The sequence below is a fragment of the Ovis aries genome, chromosome 4 (assembly GCF_016772045.2).
Source record: "Ovis aries strain OAR_USU_Benz2616 breed Rambouillet chromosome 4, ARS-UI_Ramb_v3.0, whole genome shotgun sequence".
In the NCBI taxonomy this organism is placed as follows: domain Eukaryota; kingdom Metazoa; phylum Chordata; class Mammalia; order Artiodactyla; family Bovidae; genus Ovis; species Ovis aries.
The window spans coordinates 42,525,181-42,549,670 of record NC_056057.1 but is presented as its reverse complement, the minus strand read 5'-3'; the positions used below and the strand labels follow the sequence as shown (position 1 = coordinate 42,549,670).

Here is a 24,490-nt window from a genome sequence, read left to right as displayed (position 1 = left end):
CTTTGTCTCATATTTTCTCAGGTTTGAGGAAATCCTTCAAAATGTTTTCTGCCTGTGGAAAGGAACGTGAAAATGGATGGTAGGAGGGAGGAGAGAAGGAAAAAAAAAAAAAGGAAGAAAGTTGACCTCTTGTCCTCCCGGGACTTTCTGTTCCCCACTTCACCTGCTCGGCTTTCTCCATGGCTCCATTCCCAAACCAGCTCGCTCTATCTCCCACCGCCATGAAGGCCCGCTAACACGGGTTTGCATTTTGAAAACCCTCGCGCGCCCGCCCGAGCTGGGCATGCTCAAACGCCCAGGACTGGTTTTTTTTCGGTTTCCAACTTTGGCAGCTCTCCCACCCGCACCCCAAGGGGCAGGTCCGCACACATCCCTGGGTGTGAGTAAATGGGAAGAAATTATCACACTCTCGAGGAGGAAGCCAGGTAGAGGAATTCCCCGAGAGGTTTGGGGCTCCTTGGCCGCTTCCCAGGGGCGCTTCCCACGGGCGCGCGCGGGTGGCCGGCCCTCGCGGGCTGTGCGGCGCCAGGGTCCGCGGCAGCGCGGGTGCGCGCGCCCATCCGAGGGGGCGAGGTCCGAGGGCTCGTGCGCGGGCGCGCGCTCTGGGAGTGGTCGCGGGGCGGCGGGCGGGGCGGCAGGGGCGGGGACGCGGCGGCGCGCGGACGCCTCGGCGAGCTGGGCTTCTTAGAGGCTGCAGCGCGGCCACCAGTAGGAGGCCGCTGGCAGCTGCTCCGAGAGCCTAGGAACCTGGTCTTAGGGGGCGCCTAGGGAGGCGAGGAGTAGAGCCTGACTGTAGAAAAGAGCTGCGCGGTGCTGCTCGCCCTTCGGCAGAGAGCGCTGCCCTCGCTCAGTTTCGGAAGGAGGTAGGGGTGGCGTGGCCGGCGTCAGGAGGAATTCGAACGCCTGCATCCAGAAAGAAAGAATTCACCTGTGTTTCGAGGCAGCGCGCCGGACTTGGAGGGAGCGGCAGCCAGCTTTCGCTCCTGGCACAATGGGCTGTACGCTGAGCGCCGAGGACAAGGCAGCGGTGGAGCGGAGTAAGATGATCGACCGGAACCTCCGGGAGGATGGCGAGAAGGCGGCGCGCGAGGTCAAGCTGCTGCTGCTCGGTAAGGGCGGCCGGGCCGGGTTGGGCGCCTGGTGGGCCTGGAACCCGGGGTTCGGGCGGCAGAGCCGGGCGCGGCTGTGCTGGGCTCTTTGGCGTTGGGAAACCCGGAGGGGACGTGCCAAAGCGGCGGAGGGCGCATCGTGTAGCGTCCGAGGATGGTTTCGGAGCGCGAGCTTGTGCCGCGCAGAGCTGAGGCGGGGGCCCCTCTCCTCGGTCTTCTTCTCTTTGCTCCCTTGGCCGCGGAGAACTCGCCGGTGGCGCGGCAAGACTTCACTCGCGTGCCTGGTGTGAAATTTCACCAGGAGCCCAGGAGCGGTTCGCAAGGAAGCCCCCTTCTTTTAAGTTAGCTCAGCTTTATCAAAATGAAAGGGCATTGGCGAAAAAGAAAGAAGAGCACCCCCCGCACTAAAACCCTGCGTACAAGGCATCGTATCGCGGTTGTGGTTTCCTCGAGGATGTCAAGAGTGCCACGTTTTGTGAAATCAGTGCACCTTTTGTGGGGCCTCCCTAGGGTTGAATTGTGTCTTTCTGGTGAACTTCCTATGGCGACTCAGTAAGTGTTAAAGGAGCACTGATTACATTTACCTTGCGTAGGGGAAGTAGGCTATGCTGGATTTTTAAAAATAACTGTGGGGATATGAGAACCACCAAAGTTGGGTAACTGGCTTCAGTAAAACCGATGTGAAAGGTGTGAATGGGTCACACGGGACAACAGGATTCTCCTCTGCTGCCAGGGCTTCTGATGAATGAGATTTGCCAGGTCGACGCAAGGCTTTTATTTGTTCTTAGTATTGTTCTGGTGGTAAAACGCTCTGCGGAGGTCTTTTCCAGCTGTTTGAAGGAAGGGAACGTGAAAAGAGTAATCCAGGATTTTGATTGAGGGATACATTTGGAAAATATTCACAGTTTAAGATTTTTGATGTGTGAGTTAGGATTTTCTTTTGTTTGCCCCGCCCCCCCACCCCCCGCAAACACACCACACCACCCTACCTATAGGTAGCAAAGTAGGTGAAAGATTTCTCAGAATCTTTGTTTGCACTGCAGCGACTGCTTTTGTTTTTGTAACAGTTATAATAAAATAAATACTATTGCACAAGCCTATTTTCAGTAAGCTTCTGTTTCATTGGTTTAATGAGTGCAGGAAAAATGGTGGGTTTTTTTCTCCATTACTAGTAGGCTTAGAAGCTGCAAACTTGGCATGACTAAAAGTAATAATGATCTGAGTCATTCTACAAGTAAACTGTGAAATAACTTTGCATTTTAGAGACCTGGTGGTTTTTCCACACCTCCCCCTACCCAAAGTAAATCTTTCTCAGTTTATACTGTTTACCTAAGTTTTTACATTAATAAGAAATAGTCTTTTGAGGAAGGCAATATATTTTTAGTATCTTGAACACAGAAGGGACATACCTTGGTATGGGAACATATAGGTGCTCCTCTTTCAAATGGAATGTGCTTCAGACAAAAATGGAGAAAGGATTGAAAAGTTCTCTTCAGCAGTTTGTGCACTCCTGCTCTGATGTATTATTTCAGTGTATTGTGTGACGCTCATTTTGAGCCAGCTATCCACCATGTTTGTTTAAAGCCTTGAAAAATGAGTCCTCTGGTATGGTAATATGCTTTACATAGATGTCTATTAGAAATAGACAAGGATAAGGGTCCAAGGAGTTGGTGTTTGCTTATATTCAGAAGAGATCAGTATTTCTCAAACTTAGCACTACTGGCATTTTGGATGGAATATCTCTTTGTTGTGAAAGCTGTGTTGTGCCTTATAGGAAGCTTAGCAGAATCTTTGGCCTCCAACTAATGTCTCAAACATGCCCTAGGGGCAAGTTTAATCTCAGCTGAGACTAGCTCTTCTAGACTGAAAAATATATACTGAATATGTAGGGTAGAACCTGAGTTTGGATCTCTACCATGAACTGTAGTGAGAACTCTGAGGGAGGTGTAGCAGAGCTACGATTTTCAGAAGAAATTAAGGAGTTTTGTTTCTCCATACCAAGTACATTAGAAGGCTTTCAAAATGACTTAAAATCTTTAGGTAGCTGATTTTTTTCAGCTCTCTTTTTTAGCTTTAGTCTTGTGCTGTTCCCACACCTTTTCTCTGTAGAAGTCCCATCATAGCATCATATTATTGGCCCAGTGAATTAGGCCTTACAAAACAGAGGACCTCCTCGTCTGTCTTACTCCCATCCTACCCTCTACCCTTTTGCCCAGAGTTCCAACATTCTAGTTCCTTTAAACAGAATGTTGGCTTATTCTTGGAATGTTTGAAAAAATATTTCTTTTTCCTAGTTTGACTTTAGCAGTGAAGTGTTGACCTTTGGTTCTTTGGGGGATTTTTTTTTTTAGTTCTTAGTGTGTAAAGAGCTCAATTAAATCATTCCATGTAAAACGCAGCAACTGAATCATCTAGAAATATAAAATGGTGTCTAGATAACCTATAACCAATGTCAATTCCATTTACATCTCGTTTTCTGTTTATTTTTTTTTTCCTCATCAAATGTTTTTTTTTTTTTTTAAATTTAAGGCGTAAAGCACCTAAGGTACCTAAGGTACCTTTAAGATGGTGTAGTAAATAGTCCATTATATTTCATTTTTTATTAAGGCAAGAATTATATTTTAGACATTGTGGTTGAGAGATTCAGGTATAAGACACACAGGAGTAAAAAGTTTTTGGTACTGGATGTCTATGTTATTGGGAACAAATATATATATTTTAAACTCAGAGGTATTTCACTATCCTTATTAGGAGCAGTGAATTAGGCCTTACAAAACAGAGGACCTAGTCTAATTGACCTAAAGAAAATTAGGTCAGGGTTTAAGTGGTTCGACCTTTTAGATTTAGCTTTCAGCCTTTAATATTAGAGTGATAATCCTAAAGAAAGAAACTTATTTTAATAATGAAAGTTTTCTTTCCATTATATGTGACTTTCTCAAGGGAAAATCTTATTGTTATATCTTTGAGGATGTTACAACTTACCGTCATCATTAAACCTGTTTCAGTGAGACTATATTGTACATATGGATACTTATTACATATTTTATGATAATTTTCAATGATATATGAGGGTAGAAAATATGCCAATAAAATTTTTACAAATTGTTTTTAAATTATTTGATTCTGAAACTTTGAGCTGTTATTCTCTCTCACTCCACCCATTATCCTTCCCTCCACCAGAGTCATCTCCACAAACAAACAAATACAAATCCACACCTTTTATCTTCTTCTTTAGCTTCTTAAAATGATGTGAGGAACTGGATCTCTTCTACTTGGTGAATATTTTTCCATTCCTGCCACTGACGAGCTATTTGAGGAACTATACCGTTCATCGCTTTGCTTTCTTTAAACTTTTCCCGTGACTCCCCTAGTTGAGAAATTATGGCATTGCAGAACTTTTGATTTTGCATTGCTTTAGCTATTTGCTTAGAGTTGGCTCAGGATCTTAGATGTCAGAAAGTTCCTTGAGTGAGTGAGTGGATCTGGTATTTCAACAGAGGTTGTTTCTCTCTTCCTCACCTGCTTTGTATTAGCAGTTACTGTAATAGAAGCCACAGGTGGTGGGGATTTATTTATGTTTTGAAAGTGCTGATGTTTCTGTATCTTCTCTTTTCCATTCTCATCTTTTATAGTGCAGGTTCTACTCTGCCTCTGGCAGCCCAGTTGCAGTAGACTTTCCTGCCTTTGCTTTCATTCACCTCTAGCCTGCAGTAGATATCATGCTAACTCCAGAAAACCATTCTTGACTTGTCCTTTCCTGTAGAATCAAAGCTTTCTTGTAGACCTAGCTTCCCTCTGTCCTCGTGCTCTTTTCCTCAGGGCACCATTCTTCTCCAAACAGGAATGCTTGGCATATGGTGAAGCATATTTGCACTCTGGCTTCCAGAGTGATTTCGCCTTATGCCCTATCCGCTTCCCAAACTATTGTGAAACTTCAGGAACAGAATCTTTGTAAGTTGTCCTGACAAACCTTTTATTTTGTCAAGTCCATATTTAGTTCTTAATTATGTTAATATCTTGTGTAGGACTAGAATTCACCTGCAATATAAACCTTATACTTTGCCATTTTCAGTATTGATGGGAATGTAAACAGAAAGGAAACAGTAAAAGTAAATGACAACCAATAAGTGCATGGTATCTAAAAGCAAGTTGATTGCACAGTCATTGTGTTTATTTGACACATTAGGTAAATTCAAGAAAATGACAATGGATATCTGAGGAGGGTCTTTTATGTTGTTATACAGTATTATTCCTTAAAATTATTTTTTTGTATTAAGCCTAGATCTCATTTTTTTACTCTTTATTTTTACACTGTTAGTTATAAAGAACATGAAATTAATTTATCAATGATAGTAAGTCAGTTCAGTTCAATCACTCAGTCCTGTCTGACTCTGCAACCCCATGGACTGCAGCACGCCAGGCCTCCCTGTCGATCACCAACTCCCGGAGCCTCCTCAGACTCATGTCCATCAAGTCCACAATACGATCCAACCATCTCATCCTCTGTCATCCCTTTCTTCTCCTGCCCTCAATCTTTCTCAGCATCAGGGTCTTTTCAGATGAGTCAGTTCTTTGCATCAGGTGGCCAAAGTTTTGGAGCTTCAGCATCAGTCCTTCCAATGAATATTCAGGACTGATTTCCCTGAGGATTGACTGCTTGGATCTCCATGCAGTCCAAGGGACTCTCAAGGGTCTTCTTCAACACTACAGTTCAGAAGGATCAATTCTTTGGTGCTCAGCTTTCTTTATAGTCCAACTCTCACATCCATACATAACTACTGGGAAAACCATAGCTTTGACTAGACAGACCTTTGTTGGCAAAGTAATGTCTCTGCTTTTTAATATGCTGTCTAGGTTGGTCATAGCTTTGCTTCCAAGGTGCAAGCGTCTTTTAATTTCATGGCTGCAGTCACCATCTGCAGTGATTTTGGAGCCCCCCCCAAAATGAAGTCTGTCACTGTTTCCATTGTTTCCCCATCTATTTGCCATGAAGTGATGGGACCAGATGCCATGATCTTAATTTTCTGAATGTTGAGTTTTAAACCAACTATTTCATTCTCCTCTTTCACTTTTCATCATGAGGCTGTTTAGTTCCTCTTTGCTTTTTGTCTGTCATAAGGGTGGTGTCATCTGCATATCTGAGGTTATTGATATTTCTCCCGGCAATCTTGATTCCAGCTTGTGTTTCATCCAACCTGACATTTCGCATGGTGTACTCTGCACATAAGTTAAATAAGTAGGGTGAGAGTATACAGCCTTGACACCCTCCTCTCCCTATTTGGAACCAGTCTGTTGTTCCATGTCCAGTTCTAACTGTTGCTTCTTGACCTGCATACACATTTCTCAGGAGGCAGGTCTGGTATTCCCATTGTTAGAAGAATTTTTCACAGTTTGTTGTGATCCACACCGTCAAAGGCTTTAGCATAGTCAATAAAGCAGAAGTAGATGTTTTTCTGGAACTCTCTTGCTTTTTTGATGATCCAACAGATGTTGGCAATTTCTTATTCCTCTGCCTTTTCTAAATCCAGCTTGAACATCTGGACATTCACAGTTCACATACTGTTGAAGCCTAGCTAGAAGAATTGTGAGGATTAGTTTGCTAACATGTGAGATGAGTACAGTTGTGCAGTAGTTTGAACATTATTTGGCATTGCCTTTCTTTGGCATTGGAATGAAAACTGACCTTTTCTAGTCCTGTGGCCACTGCTGAGTTTGCCAAATTTGCTGGCATATTGAGTGCAGCCTTTTCAAAACATCATCTTTCAGAATTTTAAATAGCTCAACTGGAATTCCATCACCTCCACTAGCTTTGTTCGTAGTGCTGCTTCCTAAGGCCCCCTTGTCTTCGCATTCTAGGATGTCTGGCTCTAGGTGAGTGATTACACCATCGTGGTTATCTGGGTCATGAAGATCTTTTTTGTATAGTCCTTCTGTGTATTTTTGCCACCTCTTCTTAATATCTTCTGCTTTTGTTAGGTCCATACCATTTCTGTCCTTTATTGTGCCATCTTTGCATGAAAAGTTCCCTTGGTATCTCTAATTTTCTTCAAGAGATATCTGTAGTCTTTCCCATTTTGTTGTTTTCCTCTGTTTCTTTGCATTGATCACTGAGGAAGGCTTTCTTATCTCTCGTTGCCAGTCTTTGGAACTCTGCATTCAAATATGATACCCATATTATAGGATGTGGTGGAAGATATTATTTAAACCTTGAAAAGAGTGCTAGGATTTTTAAGACAACAATTGAGTGTCCAACCACAATGTTGATTTGTATTTTGTTATGCACTTCTCTCTACCTTGGAAAATTCAGTATACCACAGATTTACATGGGAGGACCTGATGTATTTGTCATATTTCTAAGTTGTATTTTTTGGTCACATGTTCTGGCTTGTAGTGACCCAGTGTCTGGCATCCCAGAGTGTGACACTGGACCCCAGATGGCATCTGAGTTGAATAAGCTAAAGTCAGCGGCACCTGGTTTTGTAATGCTTTAGGCTGTATTCTGTTATAATTTGTTAAATACTAATTAAAACCTGTAACAGAAGCGGGGCTAAAAATCTTAACAGAAATGGAACGAAACAATTTTAAAAGGAACGTTCATTACCATAAACTTAGTGGCTTGAAACAGTGCACAGTTTATTACCTTTACTTTCTGTAGGTCAGAGCCTTATGCCAAACTCACATCAAGATGTTGTTAGGGCTACTTTTCTTCTGGAGGTTGTGGAAGAGAATCCAACCTCTGTCTAGAGACTACCTGCTTTCATTGGCTCCTGGCCTCGTCTTCATCTTCAAAGCCAGCAGTGGCGAGTGGAGACTTTCTCATGTAGCATCACTCTCTTGTCTCCCTCCTTCACCTATAAGGACCTTTGTGATCACTTTGGGCCCACCCAGATAATCCAGGATAACAGGCTTATCTCAAGCTGAGTCTTGAATCACATCTGCAAAGTTCCTTGTTTTGTAGGATAGCATGCTAATAGATTCCAGGGGCTGGGGGCATGGGCATCTTTGGGGACTGTTATTCTGTCTACTATAATCTGCCCTCTGGCTCCCAAAGATTCATGTCTGTTCCACGTGCAAAAACAGTTGTTGCTATTCAGTCACCAAGTTGTGTCTGACTCTGCACCCTCATGAACCACAACACGCCAGACTTTGGTGTCCTCCACTGTCTCCTGGAGTTTGCTCAGATTCATGTCCACTGAGGTAGTGATGCCATCCAACCATCTTATCCTCTGTCGCACTCTTCTCTTGCCCTCAATCTTTCCCAGCATAAAGGAAGGTCTTTTCCAATGAGTCGGCTCTTCGCATCAGGTGACCAAAGTATCAGCTTCATCATCAGTCCTTCCAGTGAATATTCAGGTTTGATTTCCTTTAGGATTGACTGGTTTGATCTCCTGAAAGTCTCAGCCCTTTACGGCATCAATTTAACACCTGAAATCTCATCCAGATCTCAGAATCTACTTCTGGTAAGGGGGAGCATCTTCATATAATTCATACTGGAACCAAATTTCTTTTTATCTGTGAACCCGTGAAACTAGAAAACACGTTATCTACTCTGAGAATATAGTAAGAATGCGCAGCTTATAAAACAGGCATCAGTTCAGTTCAGTCACTCAGTCGTGTCTGATTCTTTGCAACCCCATCAACTACAGCACGGTAGGCTTCCCTTTCCGTCATCAACTCCCAGAGCTTGCTCAAACTCATGTGCATCGAGTAGGTGATGCCATCCAACTATCTCATCCTCTGTCGTCCCCTTCTCCTCCTGCCCTCAGTCTTTCCCAGCATCAGGGTCTTTTCCAGTGAGTCAGTTCTTCGCATCAGGTGGCCAAAGTATTGGAGCTTTAGCTTCAACATCAGTCCTTTCAGTGAATATTCAGGACTGATTTGCTTTAGGATTGATCTCTCCGCAGTCCAAGGGACTCTCAAGAGTCTTCTCCAACACCACAGTTCAAAAGTATCAGGATACCAGTAATAGTCATTCTCATTCAGAAAGGGATAAAGTGGAAAGAAAAAGGCCTGCGTATTCAGTCCCATACACTTTGCAAACTACTTTGGGTTTCAAGGCCTACGAACACTCTTGGTGACTCTGCTTCACTTTCTGGCCTCTGGACTCCGCCCTTCAGTTTTCATCTTGTCTTTTCAAGGAAAGGCAGCGCCGTTTTATCAGCCTGTTTCTTGTCTGTATGATGGTGATCTGACAGCATTCTTTCATTTTGTACTTTTTTCCTCTCCCATTTTCCAATAACCGGTAAGAGAAAAACAGGTTGCACCTTCAGCAGTTTGCTTGCCAACCTCCTTGTCTAAATATGCAAGTTTATAGTTCACAAGCTCTGCTTTCCACACAACTGCAGGACATAATTCACTGATGCTTTGCCATGACATATCAGGGGTTCCCTTTCCTCTAGTTTCTAATAATACGTTCCTCCTTTCCATCCACATCCTCAGCAGCAGCACATGTTATGTTCGCCTGTTTATTGACAGTCTGTTCATGATGGTATTCAGTTTTCTCTACCATCTTCCTCACTTTCTTCTGAGTCTCACCAGGGGAGCCATTAATATCTATATTTTAAAAAGCATGTCCAGGCAAATCTTGGCTTTTTTTTTCCCCTGCTCCTGAAAATTCTTTCAGCTTCTACCCATTGCTTCATTCTAAAACCATTTCCGCATTTTTAGTATTTGTTGTAGCAGCACTGTACTTCCAGATACCCTCACTGATATCTCATGTTTAACTTTAGGGATGCACAATGTTAGTAATTTTATATCCTTTGGTCCCTTGTAATTTACTGAACTGTTAGACTAACAGCGAAACCACCAGTTTCTGGTGCTTCATATTGAACTTGCGGTATTTCACTGGAGACGTAGTGTGAATTAATGACTTTTCCTTTATTTGCCTCCTCTTCAGTGAAGCTTTTCTGGACCGTTCAGTCTAAATTAGTCTTCTTTCCTCTCCCTTCCAAGTTACACCATTTTGAAATCATCTCGTCCATTTACTTTTGTGTTTCTCGCATCTCTACACGCGGATTGGTTTCATCGGAGCACGAACCCTGTACGACTTAGCACCTACTGAGGAGACACATACTGTCTTTTCATAAGCATTAATTAAATGAGTAACTAGTTAAATGATTCATTTTGAGTAATAGTCTTTAAAAGGGAAAAAGTCAATATATTATCCTTGTGATTTGGGTAAATTAGTGAATTTTGGCCCATTGTATCTCTATTTATGTATAATACCTTGCTAGTTACAAGTAACTAGATAGAACCTACTATGTTATTTCTAACAGAGTTCTAAAAAATAACATAGAGGACCAAATTCTTGTTACATGATCAGAAAAATATTTTTACTCTTGGTAAGTGGTGGAGTAAAATGTGATTGTTTATTTGTATATTCTGAATATATTTTTTTAACTGTTTTATACTGAAGTATAACCAGTTTACAGTGTTGTGATAGTTTTAGGTGGGCAACATAGGGACTCAGCCATACATATACATGTATCCGTTCTCCTCCAAAGTCCCCTCACATCCAGGCTGCCACATGACAATGAGCAGAGTTCCCTGTGCTACACAGTAGGTCCTTGTTGTGAACACATTGTTTTTAACAAGATTGTTACATTGCTACTTCACATACTATTTGAATGCTTTGTTTTGAATGCTTTCTTAAAATGCATACAGTAATGCAACAAGACATTAAATATACTCTCACAACCGTATCTGGCCTATAGGATGATGCCCCGGTGGGTAACTTTGGCTTGCAGGAGCCAGCAGGGCTGCTCAGAAGCTCATCAGTTCTTTATGTCTCGCTGGCCTTCGTCTGGTGAGAATTGTTATTGGTGGCATTTGTAAATGTGGTTCATATTTTTGGTATTTTTCCTTAGGTTTGCTAACTCCTTGGGAGAATGTACAGTCTCCTTAGGGAAAGAAAAGTGGTATAAGAGACACCGGGGGAGGGGACTGCTTTGTTGATCTTGTGAGATGAGAGTGGATGCGGCATGCATCTCAGAAATCAAGTGGCTACAGATCTGCCCATTGCCTTCATGTAGTTCTGAGGGACTGTTGGATTCTGTCAGCTGTAAGCGTGGTATTGTACCTGAACCTACAATCTAGAAGAGACTTTGCCATCTATAGTTTACTTTCTTACTTTTTCCATGTATAAGGACTTTTATTCCTCCAAGGGTTTGTTGTTGTTATTCTGTAGGAAGACTCTCCACTTGGGAAAGGTGGTTGGCCCAGAACTTGGGCAGTAAAATGTTTTCTTTAAGACCTTGGGCAGGTTATCCAGTTCTGTAAGCCTCAGTTTTCTATAAATTCCAGACGATAAGCATTGCTATCCTATAGGGCTGGGAGACAAAGTAAGGTAATGTATCTACAGTACGTAGAGCAGTTGTTCATGGCACACACATCTTAAAAAGTATTGATATAAGCTGTTATTATGAATACTTCAGAGACTCCATGGAGTCAGCCCTCGCTCCCTGCCTCCTTGCAGTTTGATCCATTTATGGTCACAAATATTAAATCTTTTTGTTGACTCTTCTTAGCAAAGGGTGTGTACATAGCTGAAGTATAAAATCAGTCGTAATTACTAGTTTCCAATCCCACCTCAGCTTTGTTCTGGGACTTGGATTTCTGTTAACAGACTCCCCACTGGGAATAGACCAGCTAAATACCTGTGCTAGGTTAAGAATTCTGTAGAGAGTGAATTTTGAGTAAATAGAAAACTTTACAAATGATTTAGAGGTAATTTTCTCTCCATTTTATTACCCATTCATAGAATAAATGCAGCAATTTCCTGCAAACTTTCCTTTTGTCTTTCTTAAAAATAAAACATAGCTGTTAATATAAATTATGAAACATAATTTGAGTTGATTCAAATGAATATGCCATTTATCACTGAAGTTTATGATTATTTCCCACAAATTTTAGAACTTTTCTGAAACTTCCTGTATTGCTAACTCAAATAGATTCCTAATAAAACTCCAGAATTAAAATGAATTTACTTTTATGAGAGAAGCAGCATCTCTTGAAAAGTGGTCATAACCTTGAAATAAAAACAATGAAGCTTTGAATTTGTTACAGTACTTATTTTAATAATTTTTCAAAGACGTCCCTTAAGACTTAACCTTGAATTACATGGAATTGTTCCATTTACCATGCCTATTTAACCTATTTAAGGTTTGTACCAGATTTTTTTTTAATCTGGGTAATATACTTATCTAATCTACAATATATTTTTTCTTGTTTGGGCACATGCCTTTAATTTATTTCAGAAGCATGGAACCTGTAAGTAAACCATACAAGATCAATATAATGTAGTAGGAGAAGAAAACTGCCTTTGATTAGTAGTGTTGAAGTTAATCTTCTGAAGAATAACATATTTCTATGCAATTTAAAAATTTGACCCACTGAATTTTTACAAACTGAGCACGTCAGTGTCCCTAACAACCAGATCAAGGCATACCTGCCAGGGATGCTTTGTGACAATAAAGTGGTGATGCTGGTCCCTGGAGTTGCTGGAAGTGATGAGATGGGGCTCTCCCAGCTCAACGCCAGTGCACTGCGATGGCTTCAACGCCTTCATCCTCTCTCGGCACACAGGACGTTCCCATCCTCTTCACACTTCCCTAAAGTCTCCTGTGTCCTGTTCCATAAGTATTATCAAGTCATGCCTGGCATTAAAAGTAATAGAATCCGGACAAAAATTTAAAGTGATAAAATCATACACTCCTTTAAAAATGTTTCATCCCATATTTTGTCATCTAAACTTTTCAAAATACTAGGCTATATTCCCATCATTTTCACTTTTAATTCAGTAGTTAAGCTGCTTTATGTTTTAAAATTGTGGACTTTTCTAGTGATACAGAATTATTGGAAACTATACAAACGCTCATGGAATGCACACCAGTATCTTTTTAAAAGAGATAATGTCTTGTGACTTTGCTCTGTTCACTGAAGTTTCTTTTATAATTAGTATGGGTTTCTCATTCTAACTTCCACATCTCTTAACCTCTCTCCTGTTTTTTTTTTTTTTTTTTCCATCCGTTTTTGTATGCTACTTAGATAATCTAGTTTACTTTCTCAATTCAGTAATAAATTAATGTGCCTTGTAACATAAGTGGTTTTTTTTTACTTCTAATGGTGACAATTTTACTTCTAGAAACTGTTTCTAATCTTTTTTAATAGTTTATTACTGTATTTTTTGTCTTAAAAAATCACTTTTATTAATGCTAACTTCATAGTCTCTTTGCAGCTACTTGTAGTGTCTTGATTGTATCTCATGGTAAGTAGATTGTACTCTCTTGTAATTTTTATGTCTGAGTGTATATTAACCAAAACATGGCCTGTGTGAATTCTGGGCACCCGGTATTGGCTGCAGTTTTCCTCTGTTTTGCGAACTGAGGGCAGAGGACAGGTTTATTTCTCGTTAACCTAACATGGTGTTCTAACACTGAAAGCATCATCTCTCCTCCACTCACTAAACCACTTTCTTCTTCTTCCTGTTTCCTTCTTAGTTCCTGTCACCACCAATCCTTCACTTTTTATTTGTTCTCACACCTAATTAGTCAAAATCACCATTGACTTTATTTTCTAAGTATTTTCCTGCCTTTTTTTTATGATCCAGCAACCTTGAATTTGAATATTTATGGTTCCTTTCACTCATGTACTCTCTCTCTCTCTCTCTTTTTTTTTTTTTTTTTGCTTCCCTCTACCCTTCACTTGAGTTGACTCATTGGAAGACTCTGATGCTGGGAGGGATTGGGGGCAGGAGGAGAAGGGGACGACAGAGGATGAGATGGCTGGATGGCATCACTAACTCGATGGACGTGAGTCTGAGTGAACTCGGGAGTTGGTGATGGACAGGGAGGCCTGGCATGCTGCGATTCATGGGGTCGCAAAGAGTCGGACACGACTGAGCGACTGAACTGAATTGACCCCTCACTTACGCGGTCTCTGGTTAGGTTGAGAGGTGTGTGTGTGTGTGTGTGTGTGTGTGTTCATTCATGCACGCCTGTGTGTGTGAGAGGTGTGTGTGTGTTCGCTGTGTGTGTGTATGGTCTCTGGTTAGGTTGAGAGGTATATGTGTGTGTTCATTCATGTGTGCCTGTGTGTGTGAGAGGTGTGTGTGTGTGTGTGTTCGTTCATGCGCGCCTGTCTGTGTGAGCCCAGTGGAGAGGGTCTTCTGGGGATCCTCATTCACTTCCATGGTGCCCGTGACCCTGGCAGACAGCTTGTTTGCTGTCTACTGGCACCCACTGCTGAAGTGGGGGTGTCCGTGCTGGTCCATTATGTCTCATTTAATCACAGCCAGGACCATCTGTCTCACTGCCGTGGCTGTCCTCTGTCTCTAGTGGTGCTCTGGGTCTCCTGGTCTCCCCCTTTCCAGACAGCCCTTTGTTGCAGAGCCAGAATGTGGTAGCCAAGCTGTGAGCCCCCTGAGAGCTCTGCCTTCTCTAGTCACCTCAAGCACGTGGAAGGTTCTGTGTGGCATTGATGCTGCGGAGATGCCAAGGTTCTGGAGGGAGACGAACTTGCGTGTTCTCTCTGCAGAGTCACCCCACCGGGCTGCCTGAATGTGTTGCTGCCTTAGGCAACTTTCTTCTCCCATGATCCCAAATAGACTGCCTTTATCAGTCTCTTCTCTGATATCCCATTCACGCCTGAAATGTGGGCTCAAACAGAAGATCAGCATAGAGATGACTGCATTCCTCCCTTGTCCCCATGTGCCTTTTGCAGTTGCTCCCAGACCACTGAGTGCCTTGTGGCTGCCAGGGTTGCAGTCTCTGCTGTGTGATACCTAGAAAGTATGCCATGTGTATTCACCCATTTCTGTCTTGATGACACTAATGAACCCTTTTCTACCTCTTTCCCATTATTCACGTAAATGTGAAAGAGAAAAAAAAAACACAAAAAATTTAAAAATATTTCTCACATTACATTCTGTTGTCCTTTACCTTCCTGCTCTGAAGCTGGTTTTTTTCCGCTACTGTCCTAATTGTGAGTTCTTGCTGCTCCATGTGTGCTCACCTTTATTTTCCTAAAGCAGCTCTTCTTAAGCACAAAAAGGTAAGTTGGAATCTTTTAAAATGTAGGTTCTAATTCAGTAGGTCTGGGATGGGATCTGAGTTTCTGCGTTTCTCACAAGCTCAGAGGGGATCCCTTGGCTGCTGATCCACAGCCCAGGCCATACTTGGAGAAGCAAATTCCTTGAGTAGGTGATCCTCCTGGATTGTTCCCATTTATCCATTTGTACACATTTTGCAAGACTTATCCTGTCTTTGCCACATTCTTGAAGTCTCCCATAACCTTCTCAATAAAGTATTTAAAACAGCACTTTGCTCAAAGTAAGCACTCATTATGTTTTATGCAGCCACATATATGTACATACATGTAAAATGCTTGTTGTTGTTTTATCGCTGAATCATGTCTGACTCTTTTGCAACCTCATGGACTGTAGCCCACTAGGCTCCTCTATCCATGGCACTTCCCAGGCATGAACACTGTACTGGGTTGCCGTTTCCTTCTTCAGGGAATCTTTCCGACCCAGGGATCGAACCCACGTCTCTTATGTCTCCTGCATTGGCAGGTGAATTCTTTATCTGTGAGCCACTAAGGGAGTCCTGTATAATTCTTAGCACTTATCATTTTATTGTCAACTTTTAATGTTAATCTGGAGTCTTGTTTTAGTAGTGCATTTTGAAAAAAAACCACTTGATACTATCTTGCATGGAAGCATGCACTTCCTGGAAAGTGATCAAAAACTATAATTAGTGATAATGAATCTTCTGTGTGTTTAGCAAGAATTTTTACAGTGGATTTCTTCTTTTGATGATATAGTTGTTCAGGTCAGGTTGAATGTGACCTTATAATTTTTTTATGAACATTTTCATCTGGTAAAGTTCATGATGAAATTCCTTTGTTACAAGTAAATAAAAGATAGTTACAAAGTCTGAGGAAGTTTATAGCCATTGCCACTTTTATAACCTCAGCTTTCCTAATCTATGTGCACATACAACGCATTTTTCCCTGCCCTTAAAGGGAGTTCTGGTCTTAGAAAACTTATCTGTCACATTAGTGTTTACTGACTTGCACTTACAAAATGTGATTAAATATAGCATAAATGTTCAATGACTTCTGTTTTCATTATAGTATCGTTAGCTGGCTGGGCTTACTTTAAGTTAGCTATGACATCTGGTTCTTATGAAACATGTAAATTCATTCAACGAATATTTATAGAATGCCAACCCTATGGCCTGCATTGAGGTATCTGGGAATGGAAGCTGGTATTAATTAAAGTAGAGAAAGCATTCTTTAAGCATTTTACCGTTAGATAAGAACAATATGGTTATTTTTGGCTTGTTGTAAGTTTAAGTATTAAAAACTGGGTTCTGGGTTTCTTCCACTCTGACATTTGTCTTACCCTTTGTAGTAGAGATCATTTTAGCTTTGCTCTGGATGATTGCATTTTATACGTCAAGTTGAATTTTACTGCTTTTTGCCAAAAGCTGTTCAAAAACTTTCAGAGCAGAAAATATGTAATGAGCTCCACAGTGACTTATACTGTACCCATGGTATTTCAGAACTAATTCCCAGAGAAGTTGTCAGTCTACCAATGTAGCCCATTGTAGTTCTTGCAGTCACATCCAAAGTAACTGAAGCTCTAATCTAAGAAGTAAACAGTATATAAAGAATGATTCTGAAAAATACGAAGCTCTTAACAGACTCTTCATAGTGGCTAGCTTTTGACAGTCAGTCAGCAGAACTGAAGCTTTGTGTGATTCATAGACTTGTGTAGAGTTTGAATTACATTTGGGTGTGTTGGATGTTTTTGTTCATTAGTGGACAAATGTTATTTTAAAAAACAAAAGTGTTAGAAAATTCAAACATCAGAATGAGTCTGTCAGGTATGCAGTTTATTTTTTCTGCATAAACATAGCCATGAAGAATTTCTAAAATGGGTTCCTATACATGGGGGAATACGTTGAGAGCTGAACTTTATTAATTTAAGAATCATAATATTCTAAAAAATAATTTGGCATAATGATTTGTCTGGATTCTGAAAGTTAAGATTTTGTGTGTGTGTGTGTGTGTTAGTCACTCAGTTGTGTTGGACTCTTTGTAACTCTATCGACTGTAGCCCACCAGGCTCCTCTGTCTGTGGTATTCTGCAGGCAAGAATACTGGAGTGGATTGCCATTTCCTTCGCTAGGGGAATCTTCCTGACCCAGGATTTGAACACAGATCTCCCACATTGCAGGCAGACTCTTCACCGGCTGAGCCACCTGGGAAGACATCTAAGTTAAGATTAGATGTTTAGATTTTTTGATATTTCTAACTATTAAATACTATTGTGGGTAAGTCAGGTTAAATCAGCTTATTTGCTAGAACATTTCAAGTTCAAATATAGGGGTGTAATTAGTTGTCATGTGTTTTCCATATAGATAGTATGATTGAAGAGAAGTTGGTTTTTAATTGTGTATAGGTATAATTTTCATACTGTTCATTTACATTTGTTGTGATTTCAAGCTTTAGTTTACTATAATTAAGTTTCTAAAACTTGATGTGTGGCCTTAAGGAAGCATTTAGCCAGAGCATTTGTGGCATTAGTCTTTTGAATACATTTCTTCTATTAATAATGGATTATATGATAGAGATCCATGGTGGTTTCATACTTCAATAGAGTCTGCTGTTACAGCTTCAGTAAAGAGACTTCATAAAAGACACATTCTTCAACTTTCTTGGACATAACATATTCACAAAGTTTTTTCTTCCTTTCTAGCTCTCTATTTCTCTTAATTTTATATTTAATGATATATCTCATTCTCTTAAATGTAAACTGGCATCTGTGCTGATAGATACAGTAAATATCTGACATAAGTATTTGAAGAACATTTCTGTTGCTAGGTGGGGCTCTTTATTGGCTACGAAGAGATACTCCTCAAGCCGGCTCTGACAAAAAGGGCATCATTATTGCAAGAGGGTCAGAGGAAGTCCAAGGCTGAAACTGTTTAAAATGGCAGGTGGGGAATCAGGGCTGGAACCTTTGGTTCTGGCTTGTGTATAGCATTGCCTCCATGATTTCCATCCAGCCTCTGGTTTCCGCTTCCGTGAACTTAAAGTTCACATTGCACCACTCACAGCCTCAAACCCTTAATTCAGTAGAGTTCAGTTCACTCGCTCAGTCGTGTCCAACTCTTTGCGACCCCATGAATCGCAGCACGCCAGCCCTCCCTGTCTATCACCAACTCCCGGAGTTTACTCAAACTCATGTCCATTAAGTTGATGATACCATCCAGCCATCTCATCCTCTGTCATCTCCTGCTCCTCCCGCCCGCAATCCCTCCCAGCATCAGGGACTTTTCCAATGAGTCAACTCTTCGCATGAGGTGGCCAAAGTATTGGAGTTTCAGTTTTAGCATCATTCCTTCCAAAGAACACCCGGAACTGATCTTTAGAACGGACTGGTTGGATCTTCTTGCAGTCCAAGGGACTCTCAAGAGTCTTCTCTAACACCACAGTTCAAAAGCATCAATTCTTCAACACTCAGCTTTCTTCACAGTCTAACTCTCACATCCATATATGACCACTGGAAAACCGTAGCCTTGGCTAGACAAACCTTAGTCGGCAAAGTAATGTCTCTGCTTTTGAATATGCTGTCAAGATTGGTCATAACTTTCCTTCCAAGGAGTAAGCGTCTTTTAATTTTATGGCTGCAGTCACCATCTGCAGTGATTTTGGAGCCCCCAAAAATAAAGTCTGACACTGTTTCCACTGTTTCCCCATCTATTTCCCCTGAAGTGATGGGACCAGATGCCATCATCTTCATTTTCTGAATGTAGAAATTTAAGCCAACTTTTTCACTCTCCACTTTCACTTTCATCAAGAGGCTTTTTAGTTCCTCTTCAATTTCTGTCATAAGGGTGGTGTCATCTGCATATCTGAGGTGATTGATATTTGTCCCAGCAATCTTGATTCCAGCTTGTGCTTCTTCCAGCCCAGCGTTTCTCATGATGTACTCTGCATAGAAGTTAAATAAGCAGGGTGACAATATACAGCCTTGACGTCCTCCTTTTCCAATTTGGAACCAGTCTGTTGCTCCATGTCCAGTTCTAACTATTGCTTCCTGAACTGCATATAGGTTTCTCAAGAGGCAGGTCAGGTGGTCTGGTATTCCCATCTCTTTCAGAATTTTCCACAGTTTACTGTGATCAACACAGTCAAAGGCTTTGGTATAGTCAATAAAGCAGAAATAGATGTTTTTCTGGAACTCTCTTGCTTTTTCCATGATCCAGTGGATGTTGGCAATTTGATCTCTGGTTCCTCTGCCTTTTCTAAAACCAGCTTGAACAACTGGAAGTTCACGGTTCATGTATTGCTGAAGCCTGGCTTGAAGAATTTGAGCATTAGTTTACTAGCATGTGAGATGAGGGCAGTTGTGCAGAAGTTTGAGCATTCTTTGGCATTGCCTTTCTTTGGGATTGGAATGAAAACTGACCTCTCCAGTCCTGTGGCCACTGCTGAGTTTACCAAATTTGCTGGTATATTGAGTGCAGCACTTTCACAGCATCATCTTTCAGGATTGAAATAGCTTAACTGGAATTCCATCACCTCCACTAGCTTTGTTCGTAGTAATGCTTTCTAAGGCCCACTTGGCTTCACATTCCAGGATGTCTGGCTCTAGGTGAGGGGTCACACCATCATTATTATCTGGGTCATGAAGATCTTTTTTGTACAGCTCTTCTGTGTATTCTTGCCACCTCTTCTTAATATCATCTGCTTCTGTTAGGTCCCTACCATTTCTGTCCTTTATCGAGCCCATCTTTGCATGAAATGTTCCCTTGCTATCTCTAATTTTCTTGAAGAGATCTCTAGTCTTTCCCATTCTGTCGTTTTCCTCTATTTCTTTGCCTTGATCGCTGAAGAAGGCTTTCTTATCTTTCCTTGCTATTCTTTGGAACTCTGCATTCAGATGCTTATATCTTTCCTTTTGTCCTTTGCTTTTCGCTTCTCTTCTTTTCACACCCATTTGTAAGGCCTCCCCAGACAGCCATTTTGCTTTCTTGCATTTCTTTTCCATGGGGATGGTTTTGATCCTTGTCTCCTGTACAATATCACGAACCTCCATCCATAGTTAATCAGGCACTCTGTCACTCCAATCTAGTCCCTTAAATCTATTGCTTACTTCCACTGTATAATCATAAGGGATTTGATTTAGGTCATACCTGAACGGTCTAGTGGTTTCCCTACTTTCTTCAATTTAAGTCCACATTTGGCAATAAGGAGCTCTTGACCTGAGCCACAGTCAGCTCCTGGTCTTGTTTTTGCTGACTGTATAGAGCTTCTCCATCTTTGGCTGCAAAGAATATAATCAATCTGATTTCGATGTTGACCATCTGGTGATGTCCATGTGTAGAGTCTTCTCTTGTGTTGTTGGAAGAGGGTGTTTGCTATGACCAGTGCATTCTATTCGCAAAACTCTGTTAGTCTTTGCCTTGCTTCATTCCGCATTCCAAGGCCAAATTTGCCTGTTATCCCAGGAGTTTCTTGACTTCCTACTTTTGCATTCCAGTCCCTTATAATGAAAAGGACATATTTTTGGGGTGTTAGTTCTAAAAGGTCTTGTAGGTCTTCATAGAACCGTTCAACTTCAGCTTCTTCAGCATTGCTGGTTGGGGCATAGGTTTGGATTACCGTGATATTGAATGGTTTGCCTTGGAAATGAATAGAGATCGTTCTGTCGTTTTTGAGATTACATCCAAATACTGCACTTCGGACTCTTGTTGACCATGATGGCTACTCCATTTCTTCTGAGGGATTCCTGCCCACAGTAGTAGATACAATGGTCATCTGAGTTAAATTCACCCATTCCAGTCCATCTTAGTTCGCTAATTCCTAAAATGTCAACGTTCACTCTTGCCATCTCCTGTTTGACCACTTCCAATTTGCCTTGATTCATGGACCTGACATTCCAGGTTCCTATGCAATGTTGTTGTTTGCAACATCAGACCTTGCTTCTATCACCGTCACATCCACAACTGGGTATTGTTTTTGCTTTGGCTCCATCTCTTCATTCTTTCTGGAGATATTTCTCCACTGATCTCCAGTAGCATATTGGGCACTTACCGACCTGGGGAGCTCCTCTTTCAGTATCTTATCTTTTTGCCTTTTCATACTGTTCATGGGGTTCTCAAGGCAAGAATCTGAGTGGTTTGCCATTCCCTTCTCCAGTGGACCACATTCTGTCAAACCCTTAATTAGTTTTCGAAAATTAGACAGATCTGATCTGCCTGTCACAGCTTTTGCCTCAGGCTCTGGAGTCACAGGTCTTTGGTGGGTGAAGATTGGGCCTTCTGTTGGTCCAGTGCTCACTCTTTTCAGGTCCAGGCAGCTGTGGTCTGAGAGGAGTGCAGGGTCACTGAGCCTGCTTCTCAGTAAAGCCAAGAGGAGCTGTCAGACTGTTGAAGAAATATATGACATTGCTTCTGAATCCTTTATATATATCCAGTATAAGAAAATTATTTGTGCATTTCAGACAACAAAATTGCTTTCTGTTAAGCTTTCTATCAGTCCTATTCATTATTATCTCCTATGTTCTGAACTGTTCAGTCTTGAGATTGATACAGTTCAGTTCAATTGCTCAGTCTTGTCCGACTCGTGTCCGACTCATTGCCATCCCCATGAACTGCACACGCCAGGCCTCCCTGTCCTGCACCATCTCTCAGAACTTGCTCTTCCCTTGTGGCTCAGCTGGTAAAGAATCCTCCTGTAGTCTGGGAGACCTGGGTTCGATCCCTGGGTTGAGAAGATCCCCTGGAGAAGGGAAAGGGTATGCACTGCAGTATTGTGGCCTGGAGAATTCCATGGACTGTATAGTCCATGGGTTCTCTAAGAGTTGGACACAACTGAGCCACTTTCGCTTTCAGCCTTCTTTATGGTTTAGAATTGTTTAAATTGATAGACCGTGTAAACTATGACGATATTTTGTATTCACTTAGTTATATGTGCCTTCAGGATACACAACTGAAGAACTTTTAACAGAAGTAGAGAAGGACTTTCTTATACAAGAAGAAAAAACATTGCAAATTGTAGTAGGCAAGATTGATTAATTCATTCATATTAACATTGATGACATATGCACTCTAAACACAGTGGGGAGAAAACATAGCATATGTTTTGTGGAAGTGCAAATTAAAACGAGACACCATCTCACACTTGTTAGAATCAGGCAACACCAAATACTGAGCTGGACAACTTTTGTACTCTGTCAGTGGGAGCATCAGGGCAGAACCATTTGGGGTAATGTTTTGTCCATATCTAGTGAAGATATACATCCCTCAGACCAAGCAATCCCACTCCTAAGTATGGACTCCAGAGAAAGTGTTAACACTTATATTAAGAAAAATATTTCCTGCAATATTGTTAGTAGTAAAAGCAAAATTTGGAAATACTAGAATTATTCATATTCAATGGCACCCCACTCCAGTACTCTTGCCTGGAAAACCCTATGGACAGAGGAGTCTGGTGGGCTGCAGTCCATGGGGTCCCTAAGAGTCGGACACGACTGAGCAGCAACTTCACTCTCACTTTTCACTTTCATGCATTGGAGAAGGAAATGGCAACCCACTCCAGTGTTCTTGCCTGGAGAATCCCAGGGACGGGCGAGCCTGGTGGGCTGCCATCTTTGGGGTCGCACAGATTCGGACACAACTGAAGTGACTTAGCAGTAGCAGTAGCAGGAGTAAATGAGCAGGAATAAATTAATATGAGTTTATATTAAAAATGAAGTACTGTAAACAACTCTACAAATGAAATACTCAAAGAGAAAGTGGATATATGATAAATCTCAGTGCCAATGTTAAGTTGCATATGCAGTTTGTAAATGATATGCTCTATGGCACACTCAGGGCTTCTCTGGTTGCTCAGCTAGCAAAGAATCCACCTGCAATGCAGGAGACCTGGGTTTGATCCCTGGGTTGGAGAATGGAACGGCTACCCACTCCAGTATTTTGGCCTGGAGGGTTCTGTGGACTGTATAGTCCATGGAGTTGCAAGAGTCAGACACGACTCAGCAACTTTCTAGTCTATGGCGCAATCAAGTAAAGTTAAAAAAAATCTTAAGAACTATACCATATGCTTATAGGTACAAATGTGTATAGCAAAAGTCGAAAGAAATGCATGGAGAGGATAAACATCAAATTCAAAGTGCTGGTGATTCCTGAGAAGAGAGAGAGGGAATGAATGAGGGAGGGCTATCCAGGGTGCTATAGTGCTTTATGTCTCAAGCAGTGTACTGGATACACCACACAGGTGTTGATTCTCTTATTTTCCAGATATTTCTGTTTGACGGAAATATTACATAAGAACACTGAAGTATTGTTACCCTTCGCTAATTCTTGTCAGTTTTGGCATCCTCATTTTTGGGTGTGTTTCACATCTGTTGCTTGCTTGCTAGTAATGCCCATTGTCTTGTTCATCATCTTTTTGCTGTTGCTGTTGCATTTTCATGTTAGGTTGAACTGCGGTAATTTCTTCCTACCAGAACTTCCTACCTACGCACTTTCTGCCCTTCATTCTAAATTAATGCTTCTGAGTGACAGCCTTGATCCTAGCAGTAACTACTCAGAAGTATGTAGTAGTTGTGATTACTTACAGAAAATTACCATGTATATGACTTTTGTAATCAAGAACCTCTGTGGTTTGGCGTCTGCCCTGCCTTTCCATATTTCCCATGATGATCCCTTGTCTCTCTCTGAACACTGCACCTGCTTTCCCCGTGGATACCCTTCCTCATGCGGTTCCTCTTTCTAGGAACACCCTTCCATCCTTCCCGATTTCCAGTCCTGCCCAAGAATGTTCATGAGTAGAGAGAGTTTGGAACAACCTTCGTCCAAATTGAAATATCTGGATCCTTAATAAAGAGAAAACAATTCTTACAGATTCCTAGTACTGTTTTAAATGTATTGCAATATCACTTGATTATATATAGTTGTGCAAACATGTAATTAGGTTTTAAAAAGTCATATATTTCTTACTCCTAATTAGCTACAAAGCCAAAAAAATTACAAAACTACTCATACGATTCCCACTAACATTTATTCTGTGCTGGTTGTGTGATGAGTCAGGTATACATTGCCTTTGCTTTTGGCATGCCTGTACTAATAGGCAAAATGCCCCAATTCTCTCCTCCCCTTTCTCTAATTGAGTTATTCAAACCCCTCATTCCTGTGGTCTCACTATCATTGGAATAAATGCCCATTGAGGCATCGTCTGTGATAGCATGAATCATAAGGCTCAGTGCTATACCCACCAAGTAACCTGATTTTGTGCATGGGGGAAACAAGGTATATTTGGAGATAAATGCAGATTCACTAATAAATAGTAAAGTGACTGCCATAGCA

General features: G+C 41.4%; 1 protein-coding gene across 1 annotated transcript in view; it reads left to right on the top strand.

The window, feature by feature from the left end:
* The first annotated feature begins 686 nt into the window (after window positions 1-686).
* GNAI1 (G protein subunit alpha i1) overlaps window positions 687-24,490 on the top strand; it is a 107,377-nt gene continuing 83,573 nt past the window's right edge. The window contains exon 1 of the mRNA XM_015095247.4: window positions 687-1,109. Within this exon, the coding sequence (XP_014950733.1) occupies window positions 992-1,109 (118 nt within the window). The 5' untranslated portion in view covers window positions 687-991. The remainder of the gene's footprint in view (window positions 1,110-24,490) is intronic.